Source organism: Coccinella septempunctata, chromosome 2, assembly GCF_907165205.1.
Source record: "Coccinella septempunctata chromosome 2, icCocSept1.1, whole genome shotgun sequence".
Classification (NCBI taxonomy): domain Eukaryota; kingdom Metazoa; phylum Arthropoda; class Insecta; order Coleoptera; family Coccinellidae; genus Coccinella; species Coccinella septempunctata.
Genome location: NC_058190.1, coordinates 44,284,836 through 44,302,340, shown reverse-complemented (window position 1 = coordinate 44,302,340; position 17,505 = coordinate 44,284,836). Strand labels below are relative to the sequence as shown.

The 17,505-nt window shown below is 33.7% G+C and overlaps 5 protein-coding genes across 13 annotated transcripts in view; 2 read left to right on the top strand and 3 right to left on the bottom strand.

Moving 5' to 3' along the window:
• LOC123307994 (ion transport peptide-like) overlaps positions 1-4,776 on the top strand; it is a 29,805-nt gene extending 25,029 nt beyond the window's left edge. For 2 of the 3 annotated variants that reach the window (XM_044890511.1, XM_044890510.1), the window contains exons 3-4: positions 2,350-2,470; positions 3,701-4,776. In XM_044890511.1, coding sequence (XP_044746446.1) covers positions 2,350-2,470 — 121 coding nt within the window. In that variant the 3' untranslated portion in view covers positions 3,701-4,776. Of the gene's footprint in view, positions 1-2,349; positions 2,524-3,700 lie in introns of all 3 variants that reach the window. The other variant, XR_006537030.1, reaches the window with a different exon arrangement.
• Positions 4,777-5,073: 297 nt separating this feature from the next.
• Positions 5,074-7,459, bottom strand: LOC123306772 (calcium-independent phospholipase A2-gamma-like). The gene is made up of 7 exons (XM_044888910.1): positions 6,962-7,459; positions 6,745-6,882; positions 6,415-6,685; positions 6,139-6,344; positions 5,884-6,075; positions 5,534-5,744; positions 5,074-5,462 (listed from the first exon to the last, which is right to left on the bottom strand). Exons 1-7 carry the CDS (start codon positions 7,259-7,261, stop codon positions 5,209-5,211), a joined length of 1,572 nt encoding a protein of 523 aa, XP_044744845.1. The 5' UTR covers positions 7,262-7,459; the 3' UTR covers positions 5,074-5,208.
• A 357-nt stretch (positions 7,460-7,816) lies between these two features.
• LOC123307936 (calcium-independent phospholipase A2-gamma-like) lies at positions 7,817-11,986 on the bottom strand. Of its 4 annotated transcripts, none has more exons than XM_044890436.1 (8): positions 11,460-11,986; positions 10,219-10,621; positions 9,563-9,700; positions 9,227-9,503; positions 8,939-9,144; positions 8,572-8,763; positions 8,302-8,515; positions 7,817-8,237 (listed from the first exon to the last, which is right to left on the bottom strand). In XM_044890436.1, exons 1-8 carry the CDS (start codon positions 11,513-11,515, stop codon positions 7,969-7,971), a joined length of 1,755 nt encoding a protein of 584 aa, XP_044746371.1. In that variant the 5' UTR covers positions 11,516-11,986; the 3' UTR covers positions 7,817-7,968. The 4 variants fall into 4 exon arrangements, with proteins under 4 accessions (XP_044746371.1, XP_044746370.1, XP_044746372.1 ...); XM_044890435.1 differs by lacking the exon at positions 11,460-11,986 and adding an exon at positions 11,320-11,427; XM_044890437.1 differs by lacking the exon at positions 11,460-11,986 and adding an exon at positions 10,870-11,049.
• A 749-nt stretch (positions 11,987-12,735) lies between these two features.
• On the bottom strand, positions 12,736-16,025 carry LOC123307668 (protein tamozhennic). Of its 2 annotated transcripts, none has more exons than XM_044890067.1 (5): positions 15,874-16,025; positions 15,535-15,703; positions 15,278-15,477; positions 15,040-15,219; positions 12,736-14,920 (listed from the first exon to the last, which is right to left on the bottom strand). In XM_044890067.1, the coding sequence occupies exons 2-5, from the start codon at positions 15,665-15,667 to the stop codon at positions 13,631-13,633; spliced, it is 1,803 nt and encodes a 600-aa protein (XP_044746002.1). In that variant the 5' UTR covers positions 15,668-15,703; positions 15,874-16,025; the 3' UTR covers positions 12,736-13,630. The 2 variants fall into 2 exon arrangements, with proteins under 2 accessions (XP_044746002.1, XP_044746003.1); XM_044890068.1 differs by having other exon boundaries at positions 15,535-15,815; positions 15,874-15,986.
• On the top strand, positions 14,588-17,448 carry LOC123307669 (protein FAM166C-like). Of its 3 annotated transcripts, XM_044890070.1 has the most exons (5): positions 14,588-14,724; positions 16,334-16,517; positions 16,573-16,734; positions 16,792-16,901; positions 17,212-17,448. In XM_044890070.1, exons 2-5 carry the CDS (start codon positions 16,347-16,349, stop codon positions 17,363-17,365), a joined length of 597 nt encoding a protein of 198 aa, XP_044746005.1. In that variant the 5' UTR covers positions 14,588-14,724; positions 16,334-16,346; the 3' UTR covers positions 17,366-17,448. The 3 variants fall into 3 exon arrangements, with proteins under 3 accessions (XP_044746005.1, XP_044746006.1, XP_044746004.1); XM_044890071.1 differs by lacking the exon at positions 16,334-16,517; XM_044890069.1 differs by lacking the exon at positions 14,588-14,724 and having other exon boundaries at positions 16,247-16,517.
• The last annotated feature ends 57 nt before the right edge of the window (positions 17,449-17,505 follow it).

Here is a 17,505-nt window from a genome sequence, read left to right as displayed (position 1 = left end):
TCAGATTAAGATATATGTGGATAATAACATGTTACATTCTCTTAATCTGACAATTTAAGATTGACGAAAATGTGTGGTAGGGCACCAAACTTGCAAAAAAAAACATGTACATTCTCGAGCGCGGTGGCTTTTTTCTTATATTGAGGCTAATGATTCAAGAATATCGGAAAAAATATAATTTGACAGTTTCAGCAAGCCGAAACAATAAAAATTGACCATAAAGGTCACAAAAATCAGTTTTTTTGAATTATCTCCTCTCCTGGGCTTCAAATTGTTTTCGTATTCATAATAAAAGTTGTACAGCATAACATTTTCTACGAAATTTTTCCGAAGCAATTTTTTCCACTTTCGAACGTTTCTGAGATATATGGCGATGAATGTAAATTAGACTGGGCCTTTCGTACCTGTGTCTAAGCTCCTCGCTCTTATCGCTCTTAACTCGAAAACGGTTGAGAGTATATAAAATTGCTTCAGACAAAAGTTGTATAGAATATTATTGTGTACAACTTTCATAACGAATACAGAAACGATAAGAGGTACAGGAAGGGAGATATTATAAAAAAATGCCTTGTTATCATCTTCAAACTGTCAGATTAAGAAAACCCCCCCCTGATTAGTGTCAGATTAATAGGTCAACACGTCTGCAACACCGAGATTAACCATCTGTATGAAAATCTGACATGCTCGAGAATGTAGAAGTAACGATTTTTTTTGCATTTTCAAAGGACCGTCACGCTGTGACCTTGCGTCACGTCCGAATTGTCAATCTCTTGAAAAGTAGCTACCTCTGGGTACAATTAACATATCCTCTAAAAATCTGACACGCTGAAAATTTTTTTTCAACCATTTGCAACTGTCAGATTAACATGAATTTATTATCTCCGAGACACGTAAGGCATATACAGTATCTTAATCTGACACGCTCGAGTATGTACACCTGACGATTTTTTTGTTATTTCTTGCACAACCTGCAAACGCTTTCCTCACAGCTGAAACTGCATCCATCATACAGCCTTTTTTCTTTTCTACATTTCTACCATCTTATTTTCAAAATCCACTAGGTCTCCACGACGCACGAGTAAATCCTGATTTAGCATCGACGGCTCCCCAACTAATACGTAAAAACGTACATACATAACAACTACAGTAGTAGCCTCCATAAGAACAACGATTTTTTTTTAGAAATGGGCGATTAAAAACGCGTGCATAAACTTTTATCGCTAAAGTGCAAATTGCGAACGCTATGAGAATGTAGTGGTATTCTTAAAAATCTGTCTGGCCTTATTCCCCTTCCTGGATGAACACTCTTGGCCCGCTCTGTATACAATGCCGCCACTGTCCCCGATAGTCGCGGGCGGTTTCGGCGAAGATGAGACATTCCCGGGCGCTGACTCACAGGACATGATGAGGCAGAGATACCGATATCGGCCGACACTCGTTTTCGATTTTCTCACGATCAGGCTCGAGCTCCTCGATAAGTTTAGTTCCGTTTCCCGAATAAAAATACAGAGGCAACGTAACAATGCGGAAAAACGATAACGACCACCGCTCCGAATTGTTATTACGATGGAATTATGTGCATTATGCGCCGTTTCAGCGTCCGCACATTATGTAAGATCATTCAGCATTAAATGGCGGATTATTTTTCCCCATTATATCCGCGGCTACCTTACGCCGCTGAGACACCACCTGTTACGGGTCGGCATTCAAAGTTATCGCCCCATAAAAGCGTCGATACGTTCGGCGTAAAAATGCGTGAACATGATTCCGGAGAACGTATGAGGTGATAAAAGCACTTCGGTTAATTAGGTGCCATAATATGCCGATTGTCATGCCGCAGATAATATTTCCCCCTGTCGTTTCATGCCCGGTACTTCCACGGGCCATCCAACAGCAGAGGAGGATTTAGAAATGTGTCGCCTATAAGCTGTATAAATAAAATTATTCACCCCAAATGTTATATTCCCACAAAACTTAATTGCGATAAAATATGGAAGACTAGAGTTAATATTTGAAAGGGGGAGATAATATTCAATATTATTAGGAGTTCGAATAGGCTATATGAAAAAAACTGAACATTACCTTTTGTTCAGAGTATTTTCTTATCAGCGTCACTGCTTATTTTCTCATATTTCTGGCGTTATTCCAATCCTACGTAGGAAAAACTCTTCAGTTTTCTGGTTTCTATAAGAAAGAAATTAAAATTGATTGCTTCGAAATATGTATACCAACTCATTTTAATTATACACCTTCATTAGTGTTTCTGCTGTAAGAAGATGAAGATCAAGCTGCTAGTGTTTTGTATGACTATTTTTTCCTTCTATATTTTACGAAAAATTTCTATTTCAGGAGAAACTGTTTCACGACAGATTACTTCAAGGGTTGCCTTGACACACTTCAACTATCAGATGAATTGCAACAAATTCAGACATGGATAAAACAATTACACGGGGCAGATCCAGGGGTTTAGGTACACAAAATACACCATTACTCCACTAACAAACACTAACCCACTATGCATAGGTATAAAACTTTATTAACACGATTAATTGAAAAAGCATGCTGTAATTTGACTTTTATTGAATAGAGGAAGTAGAAGCCCATCACATTTTGATCGTACACCATCAACATCATCGATCTTATCAATTTTAAATGAATAGGAATAAAAATTCCATATATCAAGAACAAATTTATTCATACATCTCGAATGGTAATCCAGAAAACATTATCGTCAATATAGATAAGAGAAAAAAAATTGTTTCTGCTCATTTTGATTATTATTGTGCAATATTAAAGAAGCAAACTGTTATGTTTCGAAAGTATTGAAATCAAATTCTGAAACCTTCTTAAAAGGTTACTGCATTGGTATTTCATCATATCATCAACAAAACTTGCACAAAACAAGCCTTCATTCACTAACATTTCAATAACATCAAGATCTCATAGATATCACCAAATTAACACCAAACATTGCACCAAATCACTCAAACTAATGATTGTGGGTGTTTAATAAACATTGCGGACAAATTCAGGATATTGTTCTGCGAAGTTTGTTATTTTGTAGATGGAAAGATCCTTTAGGCCTTTGTCCGGAAATGCTTCATTTCCAAGATGAATATCTCATCATTAAGTTGATTATTTCATGTTGAATACCTCGTCTTCGGCAACTACAGTACTGGCATTGACTTCCATATTTTTGAAGAAAAAATAATACGTGCCTGCTTTTTCCAAAATTAAATTCATTTCTACCATTCCTTTTTTATATCTGTGCTGCTTTTTCTCTAGGATGCACGCCTTTTCAGTAAAAATTGAAAACCGTTGATTGATCAAACAAATACTCGATGAATAGACCAATCGAAAACTGAATTAGATCAAAAATTCAAAAAGCTTCACAAATTACAAGAATGGTTGAAAATGACCGACTCCAGCTGGGTTACAAGACTCCAGTCTTCTCCTCATATTTCAGAACTCTTTCAAAAACTCCAGGATTGTCGCTTATTGTGTAGGAAAGTATGTGATACCTGTATCTTGGAAACGAAACATTTCCAGAAAAAGACCCACTGGATCTTTCTGACTCCAAACAACACAGATATTAATATCCTATATATTTGTTCGCAATGTTTATGAAACAACCTGTATAACTAAAAATTCGCCGTTCGAGTGACGAAAATTAATTTTCCATGTTTTTCTTCTTTTATAGGAATCGCTGCTTCTCTACTCGAATCTTCAAAGGGTGTGTCGACTCATTGCTGCTTTCAGAAGAGCTGCCCAAATTTTCAAAAATGATTGAATATTTGGGAAAATGAATGGTTCGATGCTCCGAGGTCCTATATAATTCTAGTCCATATTTAATTGTCTTTAGGCAATTGATGTATTATAAGTAAACATTTTGACAGAATCTTTTATCGAGCTACTTCCTTGGTTCTCCGAGACACTGTAAAGAGGAACCTTCCCCACAGAATCCGACATTTCCGTTCTGGTGTCTTTTGATAATACAAAACTTAATACAAGAAAATCCAACAAGTTTCCACCAAAAAAAAAATATGGAAGGATTTTGTGAATTTTCACGGTTGGAAAGTTTGGTGGAAATTGAAACATCACACAATTCAGAGTATTATTTATGGAAATTTTTCGTCATCGAAACGAACATTCATATTTATTTTCATTACTTATTTAATGATGAATTGCTTCATCGGCTGGCTAAAGTATTTCATCATTGATCACTTTTTTCTATTTAATTCATGAATCATTTTAATTAAGCTGATTTATATGTATAAAATTTATTTATTGATATTGTTAGATAATTTATCAGTAAGGAAAATTCATTTGAAAAATTATATTCCCTATTTCTTGTGTTGATTATCGAAATTTCATTTCTTACAGTCAAAATTAAAAAGTGATGTTACTTCGAACGAAATTTTATAAATTTTGGATGATCAGATTTGAATATTAATGTAATGATTTTCAAAATTATAAGCCGAAGAATGGAATATAGTTTTTTAGAAGCAAATGTCTCTTTTCACATTCCGATATCAGTATTGCAGAAGTTGTCAATAAAATTTCAAACAGGTGCCAATAACTTTGAAGGATTCAATATTCTAATCAATCAAATAAATGTCTATATGTGCAATTCACTATCTGTAGCAAAGAATATAATATATTTATCAAATTGTTGAATAAAATATACAGCTGGCGTTGTATTTAAGAAGTATTTTTTTATTGTTATGGCAGCTTCAAAGATAGTAAGATATAAATATAATTATTTTGAAATCTGAATTTGTATTATTTTATTCATAAAATCCATGTAAACAGGTGCCGAATATGACTATGAGTAGTCTCTTGGTTACGTTATTTCCAACTTTTCTACTGTTCTTTACCTCACTTCGCACGACACAGCAGTTTTTTTTTTCATATTAACCGAAAAACTATTAAGAATTGGTACTTAAAATTTAATGAATTCGCACTGAATTTGAGGGAATGATAATTCGGCCATCTTGGATATCTTACAGGGGATATATGTTCATTTTGAGGGGTCTTCAATATTGAGTATTTTTATCAGAACAAAAACAATTGTTGGAAAGATTCAAATATATAATATATTACATCGATAAAATATAACAATTCTTACATGATTGCTCATCATCATTATGCACAGTTTTTACTTTTGTGGTATAAAAAACATTAGATAGGTATGTACATTCAATATCTTCAAAATCCATATAGATCTCTTTTAATTCTTAACCAATCAGATTGTTTCTGAAAATAGCTCTTTGGTTCCGATAAAGCCTTTGCTGCGGCAATAAATTTATCTTCGTTCCTCCTCAAATACATTATTGCATCCCTCTTCATTTGCTCTAGTTTTTGTTCCTCAATTTCAACCATACTTATCATTTCTACTAAATATGGATTGAATCTGTAGTAAACATTGTCTGGTAGAAGGTCACTCAATATTGTATGTATACCTGAAGTTTAAAAACCATTGAAATATCATATCGGTATCAATAAAAAGCCGAAAATAATTAATAAATTTCACCTTCTGTATCAGTTGCACTATCAACAATTTTCATAAATTTGTTTTTCCAAGTTGTATTAACTGATGGGTCACAAGGTGCATTCTTAGCTCTGTATGGTACCGTTCTACCAGTACCAAACGATACAACACATTGAATAGGATGGTTAGGCCACAGAAGTTTCGCTTCATGAATGGCAATTGCCGTAGGATTGTTAGCTAAAATTCCCCCATCCTAAAAAATCACTGCATTAAAAGTGACTTTGATCATTCCTAAAGAACCTAGTAAACGCAGTGTTTCATGATATAAGGAACGGAAGGTAATCAAGAATTATAAGGAAAATATCTCCAATAATACTCAGATTGTTGCATACCTGATGTATATAATCGCCCAACTTAAATTCTTCAAAATAAGTTGGGGCAGCTGCTGATGCTCTAGCTGCCTCCCATACTAAATGGTTACTGCTTCCCAAATACTCAGAGTGTACTTTCCATGGCAATGAATAATTTCTAAAGAGGTATGCTGACAGGTGAGACTGATTCACAACAGCCGATACTGCACATAGCTAATGAAATCAACCATAAAAAAAACAACAAAGAATTAAGATCGTCTTTAACTTACCACTTACCTTTGGACACAAAGGGTCACGAGCGGTTTGGATCAGCCGGAAATCACCAAGATATGTCTTGAGATTTTTTTCCCAAAGAGGAGTACTGTAAAAAGACTGAGTCCAAACAAGGTTTCCTGTACCCCATAAAGAGGATTGTTTGAATACTTCGTTGCTTATCTTTAGATAGACTTCTGCAATTTCATCCATCGACTTATGGTGGATGCCTGCACACAAACGAAACCTGTTTCCATCCAATTCATTCAATGAAATGCTTTCAGTAATTAGCAACCTTACCCATTGAAAAAGTTAGAATAGCGCCTGTGCTTGTACCACAAATTAGGTCAAATAACTCATATATTCTTTTTCCAGTTAATTCTTCCAGTTTCTTCAACATCTCTAATACTAGCAATCCTCTTATACCGCCTCCGTCAATACTGAGAATTCGAATACCCTTTCCTGGCACAGGATCAGTGTACCCTAAAAGTGCCAAAGCCTCCCGAATAGGCCCAAGATCTTTGTCCTTGAATCTTTCTCGAGCATTCAATAAAACACGTAGAGCCCCCTCCTTGAGAGATGATAATTTATTTTGAATTGAATGTCAAGTTATATGGAGATAAATTTTACCTTTACAGAAATAATACGTGCACCTGGTACTTTATAGATATATGTTATGAAGGCTCCTACTCTAGCTTGGAAAGAAGAGTCGGTTTGAGCCTCCTCAATGGACGCAAGAATATGCTTAATTTGAGATAGAACAAGAGGCTAAAAAACACTTTTCTCAAGCAAACATATATTTTGAGTTAGAGTTCATAAGAAAAACATATTAAACATTCCAATTTACCTTTGATATTTCGGTTTTCCATTGTGAAGTGGTCAATATGTGATTTATGTTGGGAGAATTTTCTTCGAGCTTTGGAATTGTTTCTGAATCTGCCTCATCTTCTTTTGGGGGAGTAGACCTCAAAGAGGCTGTGGAGAACTTCAAATTCTTTATAATACTATTAGAATTCTTCAATAAATTAACTTTTTCAATATACTGTGATAAATCCTTTCTCGTAATACTTAGCAATAATTCTTTCTTAGCAATTTTGTTCAAAGAAGTTTTCAAAACATTCAAGATTTTCTCATGATTAAAAGTCATTTTGAATTATTTCAAGGACTTGATTGTTCTTACATATTATATTCATTCAACATTCTCAATTTGAGTATGCATCACTAATACCCTGGAAAGTAAAACAATTTCGAAATTCATTCTTTTAAAACAACGAAAGCTCCATTCTAGAAAGTGAAATGAACAACAAATATTTTGATAGGTATCAGCTGTTGGTTGATCACCATCGTTTCGTGTCAATCATGACGTCACCAACATCAATATTTAACTTCTCGCTTTTGTCAATAGATGTCGATAGTGCAGAATAGTGAAGCACTCACGCACCCCAAGTTTCGCTCATGTTCAACACTTTTGGTAGTGTACGTTTATATTTTACCTTATTATATATTAATTTTATGGACTATTCATATCGAGGATTAGGTTCATTAGTTCTTTCGAAAGCAAACAAGCTCTTGTAGAAGTGTATGTGCTAGAGCCTACGGAAACTCTACTATATCATTATTTCTTCGATTCAGAATTCAGACAGTGATTAATGTAACTGAAGGATAAGGATAACTCTGTAGATGTGTGAATAACAAATATGCGGAACAAATAAAAATGTAATCAGTATAAGAAATCATTTCTAATATAAATACAAATGTACAAAGTTATGTGTAAAAATATTTTCATTCCAATAAATACCATAAAGATAATTATAATCATTAAACACAGCCATCTCATAAGTTGAAATATGGAAATCAATACTTAGACGAAATGATACCATTGATTTCCAACTGTAGACTAACATAATCTTGCAGTTTTTGCATTGGACCTTTTCTGATATTTAAAGTGTCAGCAGCTTCTTGAAATTTCTCTTCATTTCGTCTTAAGTACATCAAGGCATCTCTCTTGAGTTGGTTCATTTTTTCGGGGCAAATTTCTGAAATTCCTAGCATTTCAGTTAGATACGGGTTGAACCTATAATAAGTCCTTGGTGGCAGAAGATCTGACAACATTGAATGCACACCTGAAAACATTCCCCATGAAACCATATATACATACTACCAGAGAAAATTCAACGCTCAACTTACCCTCTGTATCGGTAGCACTATCAATTACTGCCATAAATTTGCTTTTCCAGGAAGATGCACTCACTTCCTCCATATCTACGTCTGGCTCTATGGGATTTAACTCGGTCCTACCAGTGCCAAAAGAAACCACGCATTGCAGTGGGGTATGTGGCCACAATAACTTGGCTTCATGTATTGCAACAGCTGTGGGATTATTCACTAAAATACCTCCATCCTGAAATTTTCCTTATTAATCTTCTGGTTTCAGTGAGAAATCAAACAAGTTTTCACCTGATGCAACATATTTCCCAATTTGAATTCCTCAAAATATGTAGGTGCTGCTGCTGAAGCCCTGACAGCTTCCCAAACTCTGTGATTTGAACTACCGAAATACTGGCTCTGTACTTTACAAGGTAAATTGTAATTCCTGAATAGATAAGCTGCTAATCGTGATTTATTCATTACAGCAGATACAGCCAACAACTGTAAAGTGATCATATTTTAGAGATGAGACTAGTTAGCTAGTAGATATACTATATCGGTAGATAGACTTTCGTGACAAAACACATACATTTTAAGTCAACTAAGAAAAAAGCGAAATACGAAAACCCGTCAAAAAATCCCATTTTTTAGAACCATCTATGCATATTGTACCTACTTTTGGAGTCTTCGGTTTTCTTTGAGTACTTATAAGTGTTTCTGTTCCAATTTTTTCCTTCAACAGTTTTTCCCACAAGGCAGTATCATAATAGGACTGACTCCAGACTAAATTACTTGTACCTTTTATTGGATGTTGTGTAAATACTTGAGTTCCTATACTTTCATATATTTGTTCAATTTCATCAAGAGATTTCTTTTGAACAACTGAAACCAATAAATCCAAATTACATCACCATCAAAATAAATATTTGTATTATATTGATTAAATCACATTAACTATACAAACCTAACAAGCTAGCTATGATAGCACCAGTACTGACACCACAAACCATGTCGAACATGTCTAAAATGGGCCTGCCCGCTAATTCTTCTAGTTTTTTGAGCATCTGTATGACTAGTAATCCTCTTGTTCCCCCACCATCTATCGACAATATCCTCAACCCTGTGCCTTCTACAGTGTCGGTGTAACCCAAAAGGCTTAATGCTTCTTGTAGAGCACCAATAACTTCAGGACTACTAGTTTCCTGATATCGTATTTTCAGTAAGGATCTTATGCCACCCTCCTAAAAAGTGTTAAATTTTATTTGCATCAACACTCACATTGATGATAAAAAATTCTTACTTTGACTGCTATATGTCTTGCATCTTGATATCGTTTCAGATATTCACAGAATTCATCAATTTTTGATAATTTATAATCATCTTGTTTGGCCGTTTTAATTGCAGACAATAAATATTCTGTTCTAGAGGCAATTGCTTCCTGAAAATTATGCTCAGTATTAAGATTGATAATTTTGATACAGCTTACTAGAAGGGAGAGTTCAAATAACATTTTCCAACTTAGTTGGATTCAAACTATTTTGATAACTAAATACAGATCTCAACTGCAAGTATAAGTCAAACGCCTCTTTCACGGTCTAGTAGAGCTGTATAATTGATTCTCATGAAAAAAATCCTCATTTAAATTGATTACTGCATCCTTTTGTTCCGCAGATTTACTTGGTGTTAATTCAAACTCTCATCATAATCCATTATATGCAGAATTATCTCACAATAATGAAATTAATTCTCAAACAAGAATAGCACTGAACAGATACCGTGGCTGCCTTTGCTAATTTTAATGCCAAAATATCAATGAACCTTTTTTTGCACGGCGAGTCTCAGTATTTGTCCTTGAGCAATTTGGTGGGTTTATACAACTTTCTAAAGAACTAAGAACATTTAGTATCCATAGTGATACCTAAACGAAGTGGAATAGAAACACATAGGAACATTTACCTTAGAAATAATTGGCTTCACCAACCATTTAGGTACTGTTTCTTTCATTTTAGGTGCTTCTGTACTGTTGATTTTGATTTTTAATGTTTCAAGTAAATCAGGTATTGAAAGAGATGGAACTGATTCTTTTCTTTCAGTTTTTGGTGTCTTAGTGTTTTCCACTACTGTCGGTTGTGTGAAAAATCGTATAAGATCACTACCATATATTCTTGGCTGGAGTTTTTGCAAAAATTGGGCAAACTCCTTATTTAATGCATTTTCCAGCAAATCGGTCTCAGGAATTTTGGAAATGTACTTTTTGAGTTGACTTATCAGTTTTGACTGGGTTAAGAGTACATTTTTAGCATTTGCCTTATACATCTTATCTGTGCCAACACTGTTTGTACTTCCAGATGTCAAGGACCTGAAAAAAATTGCAATTCTTCTTAAATTGAATGGGAAAAACGCTTTCCAAAGTTTGGTAGAGCTCTATATCAAACTTTATTGTCAAAATTCCTTCAACAGTTAGGTACAAATATATATTAAAACTCTTCAAACCATCTGCGTATTCAAAAGTAGGGTGCAAATCGAGATAAAAATTGTTTTGCGATATGGTAATCTTCTAGAATATACCAGAGCAGGCATTGGTTTATTTTTAGAAAACATACTCACTATGGAACACATGTTTTAATTGGTTTTAGGAAATATTATTTTAGAATTTTATATTTATTTTCCAATTATTATGTTGCAATAACGCAAGCAGTATTGTTGAATTGAATATAACTGAAATTTCCAAAGTGAAAACACTAGAATCTTGTTTATATTTTTATTTCTGTCATCTTGAACTTCAACCTCAATCAAAAGATTAATTAACTAGCCGTAGATGAAGTTCGAACTAATAACTTTGAATTCCAATGAGTTAAATAAATTGATTTATTTAATTTACCGTGAAATAATGTTCTTTACGTTTCTGCTAACATCAACAAATATCCCATTCAAAATTATTCAAAAATTAAATTAAATTTTCAGATATTCTACCTTTCGTAGAATGAAGGAACGCGCTCCGTCTCATGAGTTGATAATAATTTTTTGAACTTGTATCGATTTATTAATGGTACCTACCTAAGAATATAAAAGAAGGGAAAAAACACAAGAGCTAATATTTTCCAAAGAAAATCATGTATCCATTTCAACATAGTTCAATGTTTTGTGGTTTCGATTTCGAAAATATACCACGCAAAAATCGCTTATTTTTCACTCACCTTTGAGTATTATGTGCTAATACCCTGTAATGTTTGATATTTTTACTGAAAGACATCCTGTATCCGATATCAGCACAAAGGTTCAACCGATAATTGTAACAATATTTCCTCCTTCGATATTTAATAATAGCTCTCTTTTTATCACTGTATTTATTTCACCACAAAATTTGTGAAAAACGAGTACTCAAAATATCACGACTTTATTCGAATATGATTCCTAGATTCGAACTAACATCCCGTACCTAGTATCGCAGCTTTTGTAAGCTCGATGATAAACAACATGTTTTGCTAGATTGTTTTCAAGCTAGTTAAAAAAGGCGTACGACATACTAAGCTACGCAGTATATACGTATATGTATACATGGCTTCTTTCTACATAAGGTAGAGTAAACACAATTTGCGCGAAATTCCTATTTGTTTTCGGTTGTTCCCCTGAAATTTTGCATATTGTTGCCAAAATATTTACATCACGATTCCTGCCCACTATTTCAACCAATCAGAAGCGGTTCACATCGGATGATAGAAGTTGCACGAGGCGTCAAGGTCCTACCCTACCTCCTATGACACACGCCAGAAAAGAAAGTAAATCAACACGAATCAGATACTAATTCGTGTTTATTTCCTTACAAAACAATTCAGCCTTCTGAAAACAGTAGCGTCACTTAGTCGTCAAATTTTCATCTCGATTAATTAACTGTGAAATTATAAAGGTAATGCATGTCCACACACGCGCCACTGAACGTGCGTATCATCACCTTGATAAATTCTGGGTACAATGAATTGTAAAATACGTTCAATCGCACTGTTATTTATCTCTAGCTGGATATGATTAATTTTTTGTTTGGCAATACAAATATAATGGTGAATCATGATCATTCATTAGTCATGCAAAAATCTGGAATAGTGATTGTTCAACGGTCTGCAGCACTCTAATATACCGAGTGTTCCAGATAATAATACAGATACTGATGCGAAGATAGAACACCAAATGAGCTATCTGAATCGCCTCTACGTACAATGTACCTTATACCAATTTGTGCACGCTTTTTCGTTCACCTAGTATAATCTATAAAATGTGGGAAAAATATGTTAAGATTTATTCGAAAAGAAATCGATATTTCTTGGCATTTACAGCCTCCTCTTCCAGTTTCTATCTGAAACCATGTTATTCCATTTATCAGTTATATTTTTTTCTATCTCTGTCTCTATTATGAAATAGATGCATGGGAACATCAATATGATATTAGTAGGATTTTTTTGGGATAAAAGATAAAGATGGATGCAAATTTTGTTTAATTAAACTTAATATCTGGAATATCAAGAAAAATCACACAGACTAGTTCAACTAACAGTTTTATGCTAATGATTTTGTTCCATCAATAATTTGAAGACACATAATTTCATATCATGAATTATTGTTTTATACAAAACATTTTCAAATACTCTAAACAATTAACCTTAGATTAATTTTCTTCAACTGCGATTTTTGGGTTAATTCGAAAAAGCTATTCCACCTTTGAAAGCAAAGTCAAGCATAATTTGAAAAACCATTTTCTTTCTTTTACATCACATCAAAATCTCTCCTTGCATATAATGAGCCAAAAATTCATTTCAATTTCATAGAAAACAGCTAAACAATAAATGAAGACTCTCTCAACTGAATATTAAAGTTAACATACTTTCAACATTTATCATAGAGGAAGAACTGAGATTCTGACTTAGACAATTCATCATATGTTATCAGTTGGATTGAAGTCATCTATCCAAAGACAAAGAAGTTCAATCAAGCCAGATCTTTGCAGTAATGTTCTCAACTTTAAAGTAAAAAGTTTCCAACAAACCATGTTATGATATAACATTTTAATAACATAATAGTTAATGTCCTCTCAGACTTCAAGAATACAGAACAATTGCACTAGTCATAATAATCAATATCATCGATTTGGGTAGAAGAAACAATTATTTGCTATGAAGAATAATCGATTACCAAAGTTTAGCTCCATATCACAGCCTCCTTTACAAGCCCTTCTCACATATTTGGGACTCTACATATACTTTTAATGTCATAATTACCTTTGCACTGGTCTCTTATATGAATTTCTTTAAATTCTGCAAAGTTAAAGCTATAAATTCAGGGTTATGTCACTTTTTTAAAGATTATAAATAGTATTTCAGACTCTAGTAGGTGAATTTTCCAAACTTTCCCCACACGCCTGGCATACTTTTGCCTCTCTGGTATTAACCAGAGTGCAATTTTCACATTCTGGACCTCCCACCTCAATCTCTTCTTCTACATTACACCGAGACTTACTGCACATTTTACATATATTTCTTGTGCTCTTATTCAAAAACGTGCAAGTCTTACAATGCCAGTCAGAGCTTTCAGTTTTTGGCTTTTCTTCTTTTTTCAATGGTTTCGGGGTTTGCTTGGTGGATACAGACTTATCTGCATTATCTAATTTCGATTTAGAAACCGATAATTTCGATATTTTGGCTGACTGTTTCTTATCGTTTGGAGATAGATTATCATATGAACTAGCTGGTGAAACATCTACTTGCGATTTGGAATCTGAGGTTTTTCTTTGTTTGCTTGTTTTATCCAAGGTGTTTTGTTTGGATTTGTTAGAAAGCGTCAAATTGTTCATCGATATCTCAAAGCTGGATAATTTTGATTTTTTTGGTTCTTTCTCCTTTTTTTTCTTATCTGAGCTCTTAGAATCCATTTTTGTCCTTCCGTCTAGTCCCAAACTCAAAACATCCCCTCTCTCGCCCAAGTCTTTATTGTAACCTTGAGTTTCCAATTTTTTATAAACATAATCCCAGTCTTCGAACTGGGAGTCAGTCTTATCGGAATCCCTATTATCTCTACCCATCAAATCCACTCCATTATAATTAGCATACATATCTCCCATATTATACAATCTCTGTGTACTTCTAGAGTGACCCGGTCTATCAACCACATCATAGTTATTCTGAGGTTCTACTTCTATCAACTGTGCAATAGGTACTGTATTGTGATTATAAATCGCATGTTGATTCATAGGTCCGTTTGCATAGTAGTAACCGCTTGAGCTAAATTGTGGTTTGATCATTTGGGAAGGATAAGATATGGCTGTGTGTTGTGGACATGTCACTTGAGCATATGACATACATGGATTTTGACAGCAGCCATTGACATTGACACCATATAAATAGTGAGGTGGTACCATAGGTGGTGGTTCATGATTAGTTAAAGGTGATAAGGAGTTATTGGAGTAATTCAAAGGTACATTATATAAATTCATATTTCCTTGCGGCCCATTGCGAATATGATCTTGGAATTGTTTCTGTTGATAGGCATATTTCAGAGCTTTTATTGATTGCTCAGGACTGCAGAGATGTGTTTGACGGAATTCAAGGATTTCCATCCATGAAATGTTTATGTTCGATCCAGTCATTTCCTCCCAAATAGCTTTCATTATCTGTAATCAAGAAACTTGTTTCTCTTCTATATATTCGAATAGAACAGAAGATGTATCTTGATCATAGTGAAGGAAAAAAAGGAAGATTTAATGAGAAATAAATAAGGAAAACCTCTCACCTGACATTCAACATAAGCAATTAGACAATCTTTGGAAACTGTAATCACTCTATCAGGACCAATTGGTCCATCAAGAATTAGTGTTGATAAAGCAACTGGTTTATATCCCATCGCTTCTAAAAGTAATTCTCCATTCACTAAGTTTGCTTCCACATGATGCTTGTAAAATCCTGAATATTTCTAAAATAAGATAAATCTTAGGAAAAGTTCACAGCCTATATAAGTAGAAGTATTTTACTCTTATTTGTTTATATTCTTTCCTCCATGGTTGTGAAAGTAAATTTCCAGCATAAAGTTGAATAGCATTAAAGCCAGTAGCTGCTTTATATCCACTGAAATCAGACAATGCTTGTGCCGATCTCAATAAAACTTCATATGTAACTGACAAAGAGAATTTCTGCTTGTGAGATGCTATGCATAAATATTCTCTGATCAAATCTGTAAATAAAAACAATTATAATTTCTGAAAACCTCTCAACTAAACATAGAGTTTACCTTCCAATTTATTTCGAATCTCAATTTTCTCAGGACTTTCTTCGATATCCAAAAAAGTGAGGTGAAATTGATCAATTTTGTTCCACAATTCAGACAGTCTATCTTGTTGATAAAAATTGTCCATAATTACCATATTATAGCGAAATTTTAAGGTAGTTGACTCTTGAACCTGAAAGGGAATATATCTTGCAACTTCAATAGCTAGACAGACCTTTTAGTTTTTATAACTATGGGTAACCCAAGAAATCAGTCTCATCACGAAAATTCCATAATTTTTCCTACTACAATTTAATAGATCATATCACGAGGGATAATAATAAAAATGAATATTTTCTCTACCTATTAGAAAGCGATTGACGTTTCGTTTTAAGGTTAGACCTTTATTGCAAACAATTATCGACGTTTTTCCAATGGATGAATAAAATTTTCTTATGATATAATTTTTATTATAACTTATTTTAAGCAATTTGTTCTTAAACAATAACCTTAAGGGTTCGTTCTCATGAGGTTTACAAATAATTCCCCAAATAAAAGAAATTTAGAATTAGCTGACAGACAAGTACAAAAATAAACTCTTGCCAAAGATTTAACGCAAAAGTAGATCAAACTGGGACTATTTTAAAAGGAAATGAATAAAATTATCAATATCGGACGGAATCTTTTTTTTTTAAGGTCATTGAAGTTCCACATATTTCGTTTGTTTTGTGGGCCGTTTTTCTCATAGAATTTTTGGAAATTTGTCAAATTTTTTGTATTAAAATAAACACATAAACATTTTCGGAATAATCTAAATTTGCAGTTAATAATTCAAAATGGGGGATATAAATTTATCAGAGATGAAGGCAACGTATTATCCACCAAAAATTCAGCCAGGCTTCATGGGGGCTCACGCGCCAATAAAACAAGGATATGGCTCAATATATGGTTCTGGAAATATCAGCTATTTTCAAAACTTTCGTAATGAGAATATATCTAGAATGCAGGTTCTTCTAGAGTATTTTAATGTAATTTTTCATTTCTGAAAAAAATCGCTTTTAGATGCCCCCAGATGAGTGGGGGATAATGTCAACTCCCTATACACCCAGACCAGACATTGCCGTTTTGGGCTCTACAAGAGCCAACAGGCATTTGAAACTACCCAGCACAAAAATTTCCATGTGCGATCCTCAAAGACAAAAGGAGGTTGATGAGTTCTACATAGTGAGCACAAAAGATTTTGATATTTTTCGAAATGCGAAAGTACTAAATTTTTTTCAGGCATGTCAGTTTCACAGGGACCAATATAAGGATCACTCCCATAAACTACACCCCTTAGATTACTTTAAAAAGGCTGAATATATGTATCAATGTCCACCTGATCCCACAAGGTATACCTACCTACTATTCATACTAAAAGATATTAAAATAAGAGGAATAAGAGTAGTAATATTTTCATCATTTTTATATACATACATATCTCAAGTGAACGATCGGTTTTTGAGCCATTTCAGTATGGTTCTTTAAGACTCAGAACGTCAAATAGTATGAGGACAATGTCAGTAAATGCAATGTCCTCATACCATATATCAGAGTATGAGTGCCGGTTTTCTGAAAAAACCTTTTTTCTACGAAATCGTTTATTGTCTCAGAGAGGTTATTTTCGAATAGTTACACTGATTTTGTCGATGTTTTTTTCAGTATCTATTTGAAGAACCCAGAACACTATGTGAAGTACAAACAACCCTATGTATTTCCCCTTACCTTGGAACGTACCTTACGTACACCAAGTTTGCCACATCGTGCCCTCACTGGAACATACAATGTCAGTAGCGATAATAGTTACAAAAGATAAATCAATTTTCTTGAATATCCTGATATGTACCTATAAGTTGCTAAATGTATCTCAAATAAGTGAAATAAATTTCCCTAATAATTCTTTATTTATTGACACATTCATACCGAATCCCCTGTGGAAAGGAGTTGGGAATAGAG

Excerpts from the sequence above, each read along its gene's own strand:
- LOC123307668 (XM_044890067.1), bottom strand. The coding sequence starts at position 15,667 with ATGGTAATTATGGACAATTTTTATCAACAAGATAGACTGTCTGAATTG. Across the intron at positions 15,478-15,534 it reads GATTCGAAATAAATTGGAAG|ATTTGATCAGAGAATATTTA; the intron begins GTAAACTCTATG and ends TTTTATTTACAG. Across the intron at positions 15,220-15,277 it reads AAGAATATAAACAAATAAGA|AAATATTCAGGATTTTACAA; the intron begins GTAAAATACTTC and ends ATCTTATTTTAG.
- LOC123307936 (XM_044890435.1), bottom strand. The coding sequence starts at position 11,393 with ATGTTGAAATGGATACATGATTTTCTTTGGAAAATATTAGCTCTTGTG. Across the intron at positions 9,701-10,218 it reads TGAAGCCAATTATTTCTAAG|GAAGCAATTGCCTCTAGAAC; the intron begins GTAAATGTTCCT and ends CATAATTTTCAG. Across the intron at positions 8,238-8,301 it reads TAGTGCTACCGATACAGAGG|GTGTGCATTCAATGTTGTCA; the intron begins GTAAGTTGAGCG and ends GAATGTTTTCAG.
- LOC123307669 (XM_044890070.1), top strand. The coding sequence starts at position 16,347 with ATGGGGGATATAAATTTATCAGAGATGAAGGCAACGTATTATCCACCA. Across the intron at positions 16,518-16,572 it reads AGAATATATCTAGAATGCAG|ATGCCCCCAGATGAGTGGGG; the intron begins GTTCTTCTAGAG and ends AATCGCTTTTAG. Across the intron at positions 16,735-16,791 it reads AGGTTGATGAGTTCTACATA|GCATGTCAGTTTCACAGGGA; the intron begins GTGAGCACAAAA and ends AATTTTTTTCAG.
- LOC123306772 (XM_044888910.1), bottom strand. The coding sequence starts at position 7,261 with ATGACTTTTAATCATGAGAAAATCTTGAATGTTTTGAAAACTTCTTTG. Across the intron at positions 6,076-6,138 it reads GTGACCCTTTGTGTCCAAAG|CTATGTGCAGTATCGGCTGT; the intron begins GTAAGTGGTAAG and ends TGATTTCATTAG. Across the intron at positions 5,463-5,533 it reads TAGTGCAACTGATACAGAAG|GTATACATACAATATTGAGT; the intron begins GTGAAATTTATT and ends TTTAAACTTCAG.